At 46.1% G+C, this 15,387-nt stretch overlaps 1 protein-coding gene across 1 annotated transcript; it reads left to right on the top strand.

Moving 5' to 3' along the window:
* The first annotated feature begins 12,149 nt into the window (after window positions 1-12,149).
* LOC136460726 (cytosolic sulfotransferase 14-like) lies at window positions 12,150-13,414 on the top strand. Its single transcript, XM_066460316.1, has 3 exons — window positions 12,150-12,173; window positions 12,266-12,748; window positions 13,349-13,414. The coding sequence occupies exons 1-3, from the start codon at window positions 12,150-12,152 to the stop codon at window positions 13,412-13,414; spliced, it is 573 nt and encodes a 190-aa protein (XP_066316413.1).
* Window positions 13,415-15,387: the final 1,973 nt, after the last annotated feature.

The following is a 15,387-nucleotide window of genomic DNA, read 5'->3' as shown; positions in this document are numbered from 1 at the left end:
TATCGATCCCAGGATCGAAACCTGGCTCTGGACGGAGATGGGGTGGAATGTGTGTGGGACCAGATTGTGTATCATAAAGGCACTTACCATCATCTTCTTTTCGACTTAGGTAGTAATCCTCTGTACCAACACCTTCGGGAGATTGATAGGTTAGCCCTAGGCCGTTGATGACAATGTGGACTTGTGGTATGATTTGGATTAGACTTTGGAACGGTTTGGACTTTGTTTTGCATGTGGACTTGTAGATATCTTAATGGACTATGTTATAATGATGGACTTCATAATGGACTATGTTGTAATGATTGACTTTTATGAATTAAGATTTGTGATGATGGTCTTGTGTTTGTGGATGTATATATGTATATTTATGGCGGTCAGATTCGAATTTGAATTATATATATATATATGTGGTCAGATTTGAATTTAAATTATTATTTTTTTCTAGAAAATCCACTGTAGGGGCGGTTCTTGATTGAACCGCTCTTACAAATACACACAGCAGGGGCGGCTGGTGATACAGCCGCCCTTATAGAAGTCCACTACAGGGGCGGCTGATATTACCAGCCGCCCTTATAGAGGGAACTTATAGGAGCGGCTGAAAACACCAGCCACCCCTACAGAGGCACCCTCTGTAGGAACACCCTGAGAAGGGCGGCTGGCGCAGCCGCCCCTACAGTTAACTTTCTGTAGTAGTGTCCATCTCCCTCTGCCACTGACAGGAGATGCGGTCCCCGCAATGGGTAAATCCCCATCGAAAATTGGTACCCCAGACCCATCTCCACCAGTAAAATGCAGCCCCATCAAAATCCCCAGTACCCGTTGCGCGTAAGAAAATTCCCCAGACCTGCACCCCGGCTGGGTATAAAACCCACCTGATGGGTCACCCATATACCCGACAACAGTTCATACAATCTTCCCGTTGGTTTGGCGGATAAGCAATGGGCGAAAGTACTGTTAGCTAATTTATTGTTTGAGAAAAATACTATTTTTTCGCTGAAAAAGTACGGCTTATAAGACAAGTGAATAGGACGTCTGAGTTGCAACAGCCGCAATAAGCACAAGACAATAAAAAGAACACACACACAAAGTTTACACGAAATTGTAGCAACGACAAAGCACTAGTTGCACAATACCATAAATTCATAATCCTTAGTCCTTACATCAAGTAGTACTTAAGTAGTAAGTAAACAGTAGATAAGACATTACATAAATCCATAATCCTAAGGGCAAGTACATCGGCCTTATCTCGTTGGTGGTCTTATGCAGTGCCACGTAATATTAAGATGACTTAATAGACAATATATACCATGGTTGTTTTTAAGTTGTCTCGTAGTAACTCATAATTCCTTAATTTATGCATAGAATAAAAAATAAAGTTGTGAGTTGCATGGCAACAATAACTCATACAATGGAAGAATAGTTGTCTCATAGTCCTAAATTTTAGCTCATGAGGTGTTTGTTTCGCGAAACAACGACACATCTTTCTCTCTCTCGTCTCTCTTTCCTCCACATAAGCAAAAATCCTACGTGGCACAGCATAAGACGACGTACCAGACAGCTGACGTGTACCAATGAACCTACCCTAACATCTATAGGAAAATGGATGGATTGGGTGAGGGAGTGACCTAAATACCTAGGGTTCTTCTTAATTGGGCTGGGCTCTTTTGATACTAGGCCTGGATGCGTATTTGGACTTTCGGGTATTTTTTACCCATGGGTAAACGGGTACGGGGACTATAGGATGTTCTTGTACCCGTTGGGTGAAGGTTTTCCCCATTTAAAGATCCACGGGGAAAGATTTCCTCATTTATAGAGATCCTAATGGAGTAAATACTCGTCAGGTATCGGGTTGCAGGTCCTCGTTGCCAGGCCTGGCCCTGGGGCAGGGTGAGAGGGGCAGCCATCCTAGGCCCAAAGAGCCGATGGGCCCCTCCCCAGGTAGTACTATTCAGCGTATGATGCGTATCTCTGCCCATACGTACCTAGGACGGCAGGGTACCAGCAGTGCAGGCACAGTGACTCGTCTCCTCGTCGGTCCTCGCGACTATACACTTCGTCTTCTACTGTGAGTCGGCATCGGCGGCGGCGGCGGCGGCTGTTGCCTAGTACTCTATTGCCTTATCGTGCAGGTCTAGGCCTGGATCTGTGTACCCTTAGGCCTACTACTCTGCAACTGGGTGCATCACCGCTGCACCACACACCGGTCTGCATTTGTTCGTGTAATCCTTGCCTGATGTGACCGTCAAAGAATAAAAATATTTTCCTTGCTTTGCTGTAGTGGAAAATTGCCGGCGACAGGCGTCCGCTCGTGATCTCTTACCGCATTGGGCAAGGGCGACAACAACCACTTACGAATCCCTGTCCTGTGACTATGATCCCTAATAGTGAATTTTCTCTTTATATAATTGTTTAATCTTTGACTAATTGTTATTCTAAATTTGAATAGTACAATGTTATCGATCAAGAAAGTAAAAGAAAGAAGAAAAAGCAAATAGATGATTTGATACAATCACAAAGAGGGTCTCTTCATAACTTTTTTAAGCGAATAGAAAATTTTGAGGTAATTTAATGTGTATAAAATATTTTATATGAATATCTTTGCATTTAGATAACTACATTTCGTACATGTGTATATATACTAGCAATGAATAGTACTAGTAGTAGTATCATGTGTTTATATAAAAAGGCCCAAAGTTTTAGTTTCGTTCTATGTCTAAAAACTCTCAGGACCAGCCCTGCTCGTTGCCATCTTTAGCTCCGACGCCCGGCATGCAAAGGGACGGACACCAACGCCGGGCGTGCGAAGGCACGGCGAATGCGGACGAAGGCGAGGGGCGCGGTGAGGGGTTGGAGGCGAGGCGGGGCGGGGACGCTGGGCCGAGCGAACGCTGGCGCGTGGAACCGTGGAGGGTCGCACTCGCAGACGCCAGCGTCGATGTGCGAAGCCGTGGCGTGGAAAGGGGTGCTCGCACCTTTGCCAGGGATCGAGCCGTGCGGTGGAGATAAGATGGAGATTGGAGAAAGAATAAATAAAGAGAAAGAAAAGAAGAAGGAAAAGAGAAATAGAAAAAGGTAGGAAGGAAAAGAAAAAGGAAAGGAAAAAAACATAAATTAAGGGTATTTCATCATTTTTACTAATAGGAGAAGCTGTTTTGCCAAAAAATCAAACAAAAACGGCTTCAGCTCTCTAAATAAATCGGCTTCACAAATGAAGTCACAACTAATGCTTTAACTGGCCCTACCAAACAGACCATTAATCTCACCTTCGCTGTCCTGTCTCTCCGGCCTCAGCCCCACCCTCACAATTGGTCAGGGCCCACGTTCCACGTTACAGAGTGTGCGTATAGCAGGCTGCACGTAGCTTCCTAATCTCGCAATTAATCATCACATCCTGACATCCATAATCCTGTTTATATACAAAAGAAAAATCTTTATTCCGATGCCATCCAGCTGTTGCAGATGATGTGAGGCCTACGTCTCCACCACATCCACCGCAGTTTCAACAATTTAAAATGGTTTAGTTGAAATGCATTATTTTCTAAATTGATGAACAGAGGCAGCACGACTTGGCCAGCCATCGGCAACCGAACCAGATCTTTTTCAGCACGTCCTTTTTTTTTGTCTATTCACAACAAACTTTTTGACGGTAAAAGACTGTGGAGGAGATCCCCATAGTCTGATTTTTGTATTAATTTTAAGCAAAGAATGTACATACAAATAAGGTATTAACTAAAGGCAAAGTCAAACACAGATGGAGAACCTAAGGTCTTCCTTAAAACGTACAGACCGGAGATAACACTGGTTTTTGAAATTTGCTAGGTTTGTGCTACGCTTTAATTTGCTTGTTCAAATGCATTTGCATGATGACGATCGTCCTCTTTGCCAAGTGTGTTTCAAAAAGGGCCACACGGCTGGTAAGTGTTGGCATCGATTTGATGAAAATTATGTTCCAGATCCTAAGCTGGTTGCTGCGCCGTGTCCACCTCGTCGTCCCGTGCGTATAATATCGACACAAATTGGTACACCAATACAGGAGTGACCGACTATATCACCAATGAACTAGAGAAGCTCACAGCCCATGATAAGTATCATGGCAACGACCAGATCCACACCGCTAACGGTGCAGGTATGGAAATTAAGCATATTGGTTAAAATACTGTTCCAACCCAATCTTGTAGCTTACATCCAAAGAATATTCTACATGTTCCCGACACCACAAAAAATCTTGTATCTGTATCTCGCCTTGCTAAAGATAATTCAGCTTTCCTTGAATTTCATCCTGATTGTTTTTTTATTGAGGACCAAGCAACGAAGTCTACAATTCTTAAAGGGAGATGCCACAGGCACTACCGGATCCGCCAGCTTTGCCGAGTGCCAGGGGCACTCAGTGAAGACTCAAAAACACTCAGCAAAGGGTTTACCGAGTGTTACACTCGGCAAACGACACTCGGCAACCCCTTTAACGGCAAACGCTTGTTTGCCGAGTGTTTTTTGTCGGACACTCGACAAAGACGTTGCCGAGTGCAAAAAAAAACAATCGACAAACTTTAAAAAAAAAAAGGCAGGCCGCCATCCACGCCCGCACCACCAGCACTGCCGCCGCCATCCACGCCTGGGGTGCGCCGGCCACCACCACAGCCGCCAGCCGACCGGGAGAAGAAGGGGAGGGGAGGGGCCGCCGCCATGGAGCCCGCCATCAGATCCACGGATCCACCGCCACCGGGATCCAACCCACCGGATCCGCCGCCGGAGGACACCTCTCCACCGGATCCGCACCGTGGTGGCTCCATCCCACCGGATCCGCGATGCCACCCGCTAGTGGAACCATGGAGGGAGGGGAGGAGGGCGGATCTGCACCGCCACCCGCTGTTGCTGCTGCTCCGCATCGCCGGGAGGGGCCGAGCCGCCCTGCGCCATCGCCGGGAAGAAGAAAGGGAGGGAGGGGAGGGGCCGGATCCGGCGGCCGACGGCGAGGAAGAAGAAGGGGAGGGAGGGGAGGGACCGGATCCGGCGTGGCGGGAGGAGGGGAGGGAGGGAGGTGAAAGGTCCTAATGGCTAGAGGGGGTGAATAGCCTAATAAAAATTTCTACAACAACACTTAACAAACCGGTTGGACAATTATGAGGCGAAGCAAGTGTTGCGCTAGCCTACTAAAAAAGCAAGCCACCTACCATAATTTTAGTTTCTATTTTCTCTAACCACACAATAGCTATGGCACTACACTAAGTTAGTGTGCTCTCAAAGACTAACTAAAGAGCCACAGTAACCAAACTAACAAGCTCTCACAATTAGGTACACTAAAGAGCTTGATAGCTAGTTTGTGGTAATGTAAAGAGAGAGAGCAAGATAGTTATACCGCCGTGTCGAGGAGTGAACCAATCAATCACAAGAATCAATATAAATGAAGACCAATCACCTCGGAATCAAATGATGAACACAATGATTTTTTACCGAGGTTCACTTGCTTGCCGGCAAGCTACTCCTCGTTGTGGCGATTCACTCACTTAGAGGTTCACGCGCTAATTGGCTTCACACGCCAAACCCTCGATAGGGTGCCGCACAACCAACACAAGATGAGGATCACACAAGTCACGAGCAATCCACTAGAGTACCTTTTGGCTCTCCGCCGGGAAAAGGTCAAGAACCCCTCACAATCACCATGATCGGAGCCAGGAGACAATCACCAACCTCCGCTCGACGATCCTTGCTAGCTCCAAGCCATCTAGGTGGACAGCAACCACCAAGAGTAACAAGAGAATCCCACAGCGAAACATGAACACCAACTGCCTCAAGATGCAAACACTCAAGCAATGCACTTGGATTCTCTCTCAATCTCACAAAGATGATGAATCAATGGTGGAGATGAGTGAGAGGGCTTTGGCTAAGCTCACAAGGTTGCTATGTCAATGCAAATGGCTAAGAGAGTGAGCTTGAGCTGGCCATGGGGCTTAAATAGAAGCCCCCACAAAATAGAGCCGTTGTACCCCTTCACTAGGCACAACACGGGGTGACCAGACGCTCTAGACAGATTGACCGGACAGCTGGACCCCAGCGTCCGGTCAGTGTGATGCACGCCACGTGTCCCTTCTCTTCAAATACTGAGCACTCAATTTCAACGGTCAAGTGATGACCGGATGCAGCAGCTCAAAGTGACCGGATGCTGAGCCCTAGCGTCCGGTCGTTTTCAGTAAGCATCTAAAGACGACTTTTTACGACCGAACGCTTCTGGTCATGCATGACTGGACTCACCCAGCAGTCTGGTCATACGGTGACTCTTCTGTGCGCTGCCACATTAGCCGGACTGGACGCACCCTATCAGCGTTTGGTCACCAAGTGACCCAGCGTCCGGTCGAAGACCGACGCTAGCGTCTTTGATGTATCATTGACCAGACGCACCGGTCCCACTGAGACCAGCTGTCCAGTCACTTCGTGACCAGTGTGACTAACTTCCTTTCCAACTCTATCTTCTTCACCCTTGCTCAAATGTGCCAACCACCAAGTGTATCACCTTGTGCACAAGTGTTAGCATATTTTCACAAACATTTTCAAGGGTGTTAGCACTCCACTAGATCCTAAATGCATATGCAATGAGTTAGAGCATCTAGTGGCACTTTGACAACCGCATTTCGATACGAGTTTCACCCCTCTTAATAGTATGGCTATCGATCCTAAATGTGATCACACTCACTAAGTGTCTCGATCACCAAAACAAAATGGCTACTACCATTTATACCTTTGCCTTGAGCCTTTTGTTTGTTCTCTTTCATCTTTTCAAGTCCAAGCACTTGATCATCACCATGGCATCACCATCATCATGTCATGGTCTTCATTTGCTTCACCACTTGGAATGTGCTACCTATCTCATGATCACTTGATAAACTAGGTTAGCACTTAGGGTTTCATCAATTCACCTAAAACTAAACTAGAGCTTTCAATCTCCCTCTTTTTGGTAATTGATGACAACCCTTTCACAAAGATATGAATTGAGATTCAATTGAATCCATGTTGCTTGTCCAAGCATATTTACTATGTGTAAAAGGATATGAACAAGTTTGATGAACTCCAAATGGTAGCAATTGCTCCCCCTACATACGTACTAAGAGTTTGGATTGTAGCTTGCACATATGCTTAGATAGGAAATATAGGAGACAATGTCTACCAAATGATGTTAAGGTATAAGAGATGGACCTTTGAAGCATGATACCAATCGGAGTGCACCATTATACCATCCTTAGCACCACGGTTAGCTCGATACCACTTGGAAACACTTGGAAATGAAATCACTAGATAACCTATGCATGCTAGATTTTCATTTCATCATTCAAACCTACAACTAGCATACACCACACAAGCATGGATATTGAAATTTAAAACTTGTGCTATGCAAACAAACATATGAAATGCACATAGGAAGTGGGTCACTACCAACAAGAAATGTATGGTTGTGATAAAGAACACGATTAAGCCTGCAATTGTGGGCTTAATCCTAGAGTGTGACACAGTCATCGAGTACCTCGATAGAATAAAGAGTCAGTTCACTAGCTCTTCAAAGACATATGCTACCTAGCTGATAAAGCAGCTGGTGACAGAGAGGTACTCTAGAAATGGTGGTATAAGAGAGCACATACTAAGGATGAGCAATTTGACATTCAAGCTAAAACCAATGGATCTGGCTCTCAAGGAAGAGTTCCTTATCCATCTGATTTTTGCTTCCTTGTCAAAAGAATTTGACACTTTTGTTGTCAACTACAACATATAGCCCGAGAAGTGGGACTTAGAGAGGCTCGTGGCTATGTGTATGCAAGAGGAGGAGAGAATGAAAGCTGCCAATGGTGGCACTATCAATTATGTGAAAGACAACAACAAAAAGAATAATAATGCTAACTCCTCCTCAAAGTCAAAGGGAAAGGGTCCCATGCTGCATCAGCCTCAGCAGAACAAGTTCACAGTAGAGAAAGACCAGTGTCCTATTACAAGAAGACGGGACATTATAAGAAAGATTGTCCCGATTACTTAAAGATGATCATGGCAAAGAAAGGTGAGAACATTATTACGTTCATAAATAAATCCATGTATGTATAGTATTCAAAATCTACTTGGTGGATTGACTCAGGTGCAACTGTTCATGTTGCTAATTCCTTATAGGGATTCTATTCGATGAGGACTACGCAAAGAAGAGAAAGATATGTTAAAGTTGCAAATAGAGTCCGAGCAGATGTTGAAGTCATTGGCGATCTTTCTCTAGAGCTTGCTGATGGCTTTACACTTTTACTTAGAGATGTTCTTTATGTTCTCTCTTTACAGAGAAACTTGATTAGTGTTTCATGCTTGGACAATGATGGATATGATTACCATTTTGGAAATGGCAAATGTAAGATAACATTTAATAATGCATGTGTTGGTCTTGCTATCTTACAAAATAAGCTTTATTTGTTACACTACATGATGATGTGAATGTTGTATGCGATGATGGAAATGGTGCGTGCGACAATGAGAATGTTCCTCGTCTACGGATGTAAATAGAAAACGAAAGAGAGCTCACGATGCGTCGTCAAAATTATGGCACTATCGTTTAGGCCATATTTCGAGGGGGAGAATAGAAAGACTAGTTAAGAATGATATTCTTCCTCCATTAGAGCTCTCAGATTTAGAACAATACAGAGAATGCATAAAAGAAAAGTATATAAAGAAAATTAAGAAAGATGTCAAACGAAGCGCAGGAATTTTATAGATTATTCACACAGACATCTATGGTCCATTTCCTGTAAAGAGTGTGGATGGTTATGATTCGTTCATAACATTCACAGATGATTACTTCCGTTATGGCTATATTTATCCAATCAAAGAAAGAATAGAAGCATTGGATAAATTTAAGATATTTAAGGCAGAAGTTGAAAACCAACATAATTTAAAGATTAAGATAGTTAGGTCCGACCGTGAGGGGGGAGTACTACGGTCGGCATACCCCATATGGCCAAGTTCCTAGACCTTTTGCAAGGTTCTTACAGGAGAATGGCATAGTAGCCCAGTATTCTACACCGGGTGAACCTCAGCATAATGGAGTAGCTGAAAGACGCAATTGTACCCTGATGGATATGGTGCGCAGCATGATAAGTTACTCCACCTTACCGTTGAGCCTATGGATGGAGGCGTTAAAAACCGTCATTCATATTCTCAATAGAGTACCAAGTAAGTCGGTGCCCAAAACACCGTATGAGTTGTGTACAGGAAGAGTACCCTCACTAAACCACTTACATGTGTGAGGGAGTCCTGCTAAGGCTAAAGTATTTAACCCAAACATTGGAAAGCTAGATCCCAAAACTAGTAAGTTGCCATTTCATTGGCTACCCAGAAAAGTCAAAAGGTTTTTGTTTCTACTGTCTAGACAGACCTATAAAGTTTGTGGAAATGAGACACGCTGTCTTCCTAGAGAATGGAATGATGAGGGGGAGCATGGTAACTCGAGAAATTGACCTTGAAGAGAAGCAGGTGTATGCGTCCACTTCGATGATTCATGAGCCATTTTTCTCACTACCTGCTGTCGCTGCACCGACAGTGCAAGATACTATGGTGCCAGCACCTGTTGTTATTCCACATGTGGCAACAATGAATGATGATGAGGAACCTGTTCTTCAGAATCCTGTAGTACCTATTGCCACACATGAGGGGGAGCAACAATAGCCTCAAACAGAAGATGTGTCAAATGTGGAGGCCCCTAGAAGGTCTCAAAGAGTTAGAAAATCAGCTATTCCTGCTGACTATGAAGTATACAACACTAAGGAATTTCAAATGGAGGATGATCCCACCTCATTTGAAGAAGCCATGAGAAGTGATCATTCATCAAAGTGGCTTGAGGCCATAGAAGATAAAATGAACTATGTGAATGCCAATAAAGTTTGGGACTTGGAAATAATTCCTAAAGGAGCCAAAACAGTATGCTGTAAATGGGTCTATAAAATAAAACTTGACTCTCAAGGGAATATAGAGAGATATAAAGCGTGACTTGTGGCAAAAGGCTTTATGCAAAGAGAAGAGATTGATTACAATAAGACCTTTTCTCCAGTCTCATGTAAAGATTCCTTCAGAATCATAATGGCACTAGTGGCACATTACGATTTAGAATTACATCAGATGAATGTAAAGACGACATTTCTCAACGGGGACTTGGAGAAAAATGTTTACATGGCACAACCGAAAGGTTTTGTCATGAAGGAAAAGAACGAATGGGATGTCGCCTAAAGAAATCCATTTATTGATTAAAACAAGCATCAAGACAGTAGTACTTGAAGTTTGATCAGACAATAAGAAATTTTGGGTTTAAAGAGAATGTAGAGGACAATTGTGTCTATGCAAAGTTTAAGAATGGGAAGTTTATCTTCCTTGTCCTGTATGTGGATGATATCTTACTTGCTAGTAGTGATGTCAGTCTACTGCTGGAGACAAAGAATTTTTTGTCCTCAAAATTTGATATGAAAGATCTTGGTAAAGCTTCGTTCGTTCTAGGGATCGAGATTCACCAAGATAGAAGTAAAGAGGTATTAGGACTGTCACAAAAGACTATACATGGAAAAGATCTTAAAGAAATCCAGTATGCACAAATGTAGTCCCTCACCTGCTCCTATAGTCAAGGGCGACAGATATGGGGATTTTCAATGCTCCAGGAATCAGTATGAGATCGATCAAATAAAAACTATTCTATATGCTTCAGCTGTCGGAAGCTTGCAATATGCTCAAGTATGTACGTGCCCTGACTTGGTATTTGTTACCGGGTTACTTGGCAGATTCCAGAGCAATCCTAGAATAGAACACTAGGAAATTAGTAAAGAAAGTCTTGCGTTATTTGCAAGGAACGAAAAGCCTCATGATGACGTATAGAAGATCTGATTCACTCCATATACTGGGATATTCAGATTCTGATTATGCGAGAGATGATAGAAAATCCACGTTTGGATATGTATTCACTCTCGCAGGGGGAGCTATTTCATGAAAAAGCTCAAAGCAAACAGTCACTACATTGTCCACAATGTATGTCGAGTTTGTAGCGTGTTATGAGGCAACGGGGCAGGTCAACTGGCTAAAGAAGTGCATACCCGGTTTGAAGATGGTTGACGACATCTATAGACCACTTAAGTTATACTGCTAATAATAATCCGACAGTACAGTATGCTCACAACAATAAGTCAAGTGGTGCTGCCAAACACATTGACATAAAGTATTATGTTGTGAAAGATAAAGTCCGGGATCATAGTCATAAGTCTTGAGCATATAAGTACCAAAAAATGCTCGCAGATCCGCTTACAAAAGGCTTACCACCCAACGTGTTCAGAGAACATGTAGCCGACATGGGTTTAAGGGAAAGCCTATAATTCCTAGACAAAAGAAGGCCCAAAGTTAAGTATCTATTTCAGAATAGAGTGGTGTGTTGTAGTTGTTAAATCTATTGGTAATTGACCGTGACGATAAAACATACTCTATGCACTAATCTGTAATGGAATGAACAAAAGTAAATGATATGAAATTGAAAGATGGTAGGAGATCAATGGAGAGATTGTTAGATTAATCTCTAATCCCAAACTGGGCCCAACGACCCTAGTTGGGCCTTTGATCCGCACCCTGATCGGGGGTGCCCAGCCCACTATGGCTGGAGGGCTCCTGTCACACTGCGCAATAAATCGAGTTGGGGCCGGCGGCTCTGAGTACGAGGTTCGCCTGAGCCAAGCTCCCCACCGACAAACCCTAACCCAATCAGAGAGGGGCGCAACCAGCGACAGAAAGCACCTCCACCACTGCACTGCGCCGCCATCGGTCTTCACCGTCAGACGCCATCGCCCATCTGCGCCACCATCGGTCTTCACCGCCGGATGCCACCGCCCATCACCGTCACCGTCTTCACCGACTGTCGCTGCCCTCGCGCAGACACCGACACAACGACCATGGTCGACGTCCGCTGGAATCGAAGCCCTATGATGGTCGGTAACCTAGCAATACTCCTCTCTCTAATCTCTGTCTAGTTCACGTACTAGATATGCTATTTATTTGCAAAATGTACCCGGCTAGATCTATGACCATGTGATGAGAATAGATCAATAGGCTACAGTTAGCTCTTCCTCCATGGCCAAGGCTAGCACGCCTACCAGGGGGTCAGCGCCATGGTCGCCGGCGCCTGCTTCTCCGTGCGGCCCACGGAACATCATGGTCGCCACCTTGCCCAAGTCTAGCACGACGTGAATCAAAGCACTCCTCTACGCCACCATGCACCGGGCAGAGCACCCTCCGGACGTCCGCCGACCACTCTTTCCACACCCTCGGGCCCCACGAGTGCATCCCGTTCTTGGAGCTCCAGCTCTACACAAGCGGTCGCGTCCCGGACCTCGGAAAGCTTCCGGACCCGAGGCTCTTCGCCACGCACGTCCCGTTCGTGGCGCTGACGAGGTCCATCGTTGCCTCGCCGGGGCCGGGCTGCAAGGTAGTCTACGTGTGCCGCGACCCCAAGGACACATTCGTCTCGCTGTGGCACTTCATCAACAAGCTCAGGGCCAAGGAAGGGATGGAGCCCCTCTCGGTCGAGTTCGCCGCCGAGCAGTTCTGCGCCGGCGTGTCGACGCAGGGCCCGTGCTGGGAGCACGTCCTTGGGTACTGGCGCAGGGACCCCGCGGCGCACGTCGGGAGGCTTGCGGAATTCGTTGGCCTCCCCTTCGGCGCCGGCGAGGATGGCACCAGTACCTCCACTGTGCTGTACCGGGGCAAAGTATATATATATATATATATATATATATATATATATATATATATATATATATATATATATATATATTCCAATAGAGGCGATCTAAATTATTCCTCGATACTGTGCTCCAGCAAAAATGTCCTCGGCATCTCGAGTACAAATTCCTCGAGTTCATTATTAATTATCAACCAAATATATCAATAGTATTTTCACACATAGAGGTGATAAATAATTGTAATAGTAAATATTGAAAGCCATACATAAAAATCCAACATCTCCCACTTGGCTGAAATATTTCAATCAATAATCTGAAGTCCCATATTTTTAATATTTTAAGAAAATAATTTCTGACTAAGTGATTTAGTCAGTGGATCTGCGACCATACTAGCATAGCCAAATAAACCAAACGAATAGTCTTGAGTCTGTTTATGACATCACGAATATAATGAAACCTTCCCTCAATGCGTTTACTTTTACTATGAAACTTGGGATCTTTGGCAGCCTTGATCGCTGACATATTATCACAAAAAATAGTGACAGGTTGTGATGCACTTTCCACGACCTTCAATGCTACCAGAAATTCCCTTAGCCATACACCTTCCTTTGCTGCTTCTGATGCAGCAATATATTCAGCTTCCATGGATGAAAGAGCAACTGGATGCTGTAGCTTGCTGCACCAAGAAATAGCACCTCCTGCCAGTGTGAATATATAACCAGACGTAGATCTCCGTTCATCAAGATCCCCTTCCCAATCAGCATAAGTATAACCCTGCAGCTAAAGGTCGTGACCATTGAAACATAAAGAATAATCCAAAGTTCCTCTGACATAACACAGTACATATTTTATTTGTTTCCAGTGCTCTTCCCCAGGATTCTTTTGATATCTACTAAGAAGTCCAATGGCATGGCTAAGGTCAGGTCGTGTGAATAACATAGCATACATAAGGCATCCCAATGCTGAAGCATAAGGAATTCCATTCATTCTTCGTTTTTCCTCAAGAGTGGTAGGACATAATTCCTCACTGAGTTTAGTTCCTTTTATTATAGGTACCTGTCGGTGTTTCGGACCAGGGGGTCCTCAACCGACCAGTGAATTTGTTCTGCGTGCTCCCAATTCCGGATGGTGATGCAAAGAGACACAAGGTTTATACTGGTTCAGGCAATCGAGGCCCTACGTCCAGTCTGAGAGGTCGATCTTGTATTCCTTGCACCGAAGTGCTCGTAGTAGGGGGTTACAAGCTAAGGGAGAGAGGGAACTAGTCCTGGGTCTTGGCAGGGTGTCGTGTGGGCCGTCTGAGACATTGCTCTCAGGCGGCTGGGATGTGTGCGTGTTACAAGGTGTTCTCTCCCTTTTTTTCTAAATGACCCAAGTCCTCTCCTTTTATAGTTGAAGGGAGGACAAGGACAATACATGTATTACTATGCGGCGTCGTGCCAACAGGGGCGGCATGTCCGAGCCCTGTGGTCTGTTCCTGTGGCGGCGTGGTCGTCGGACTGGTCTGTCCTTGGAGCACTGGGGCGGCGTGGCCGTCCCATCTGATCCTGTGCGTCGTGGGAGCCCCGGGACAACCTCGGAGTGGGTGCGGCGGCGGACGTGCAGACCACTGTGGACGGACTGTGCGCGAGGCCGAGGCTTGATCGGCGCCGAGGCCGCACCGCAGTGGGGGGTCTCGGCGGGCACGAACCCCAAGATAGCCGAGACCTTGGTGTACAGTGCCGAGGCCTCTAGTGGGCGGCTGATCGTGGGCACAGCGTTAGGACACAGTGGCCGGTAATCCCCGCCGTACCCTGTCCCAGCCGGTATGGCACTGATCGTGGACACAGCGTTAGGACATAGTGACCGGTAATCCCCGCCGTGCCCTGTCCTGGCCGGTATGGCGCTGATGCGACCTCGGGTCCTGTCGGCCATTCTGTGGCGTTGAGCCATCGTCCGGCTGAGATTGCGAGAGTCGGTTGAAGCATTAATGAGACATGACGCGATGTCTGGAGTGTCGGTCGAGGCGGGGGGTGATGGGCCGCGGACGACCCGGCCTCGAGCGACATGGAGAATGAAGCCTCGCGCGAGACGGAGATCGGGCTCCTTGCCGAGGCCTTGCGCGAGACGCCTCGCGCGATACGGAGAATGCACCCCCTGCCGAGGCCTTCCGTGGGGAGCCTCGGGCAAGGCGGATACGGCGTTCCCTGCCGAGGCCTTCCCTAGAGAGCCTCGCGCGAGGCGGAGTTTGTGTCAGGATGCCAAGACCTCCTGCTCGAGGCTCGAGGCGAGGAGGAGGAGGACCCAGTGGGCTCGGTCGTGGCGGGTGAGGGGCCCACGGCTTACCTTCTAGCTTTATTTATTTTTTTAGATGGGACTTTAGCGACCCATTTGATGTTTGCTTGGGGTACCCCATTCTAAGGTACCCGACAGTAGCCCCCGAGCCTCAGGGGGAGTGCGCGCACTCTCCCTGAGGGTTTGCCGAGGCTAGGGTTTATACCTACTCCGTAGGAATTGGGGTTTGTTTTTTGAGGTTCCAGGTGGGTGCGCGCGAGCGCACCCGCCGGGTGTAGCCCCCGAGCCCCTGGAGGAGTGAAGTTACTCCTCCAGGGGCTTTCTCCATTTTCGCGTTTGAGCGAGTAGTTCTTATTGCATTTGCCGAGCCCATAAGCGTAAGTTCGGGTTG

Source organism: Miscanthus floridulus, chromosome 6 (genome assembly GCF_019320115.1).
Source record: "Miscanthus floridulus cultivar M001 chromosome 6, ASM1932011v1, whole genome shotgun sequence".
In the NCBI taxonomy this organism is placed as follows: domain Eukaryota; kingdom Viridiplantae; phylum Streptophyta; class Magnoliopsida; order Poales; family Poaceae; genus Miscanthus; species Miscanthus floridulus.
This window is presented reverse-complemented; position numbering and strand designations above follow the sequence as displayed.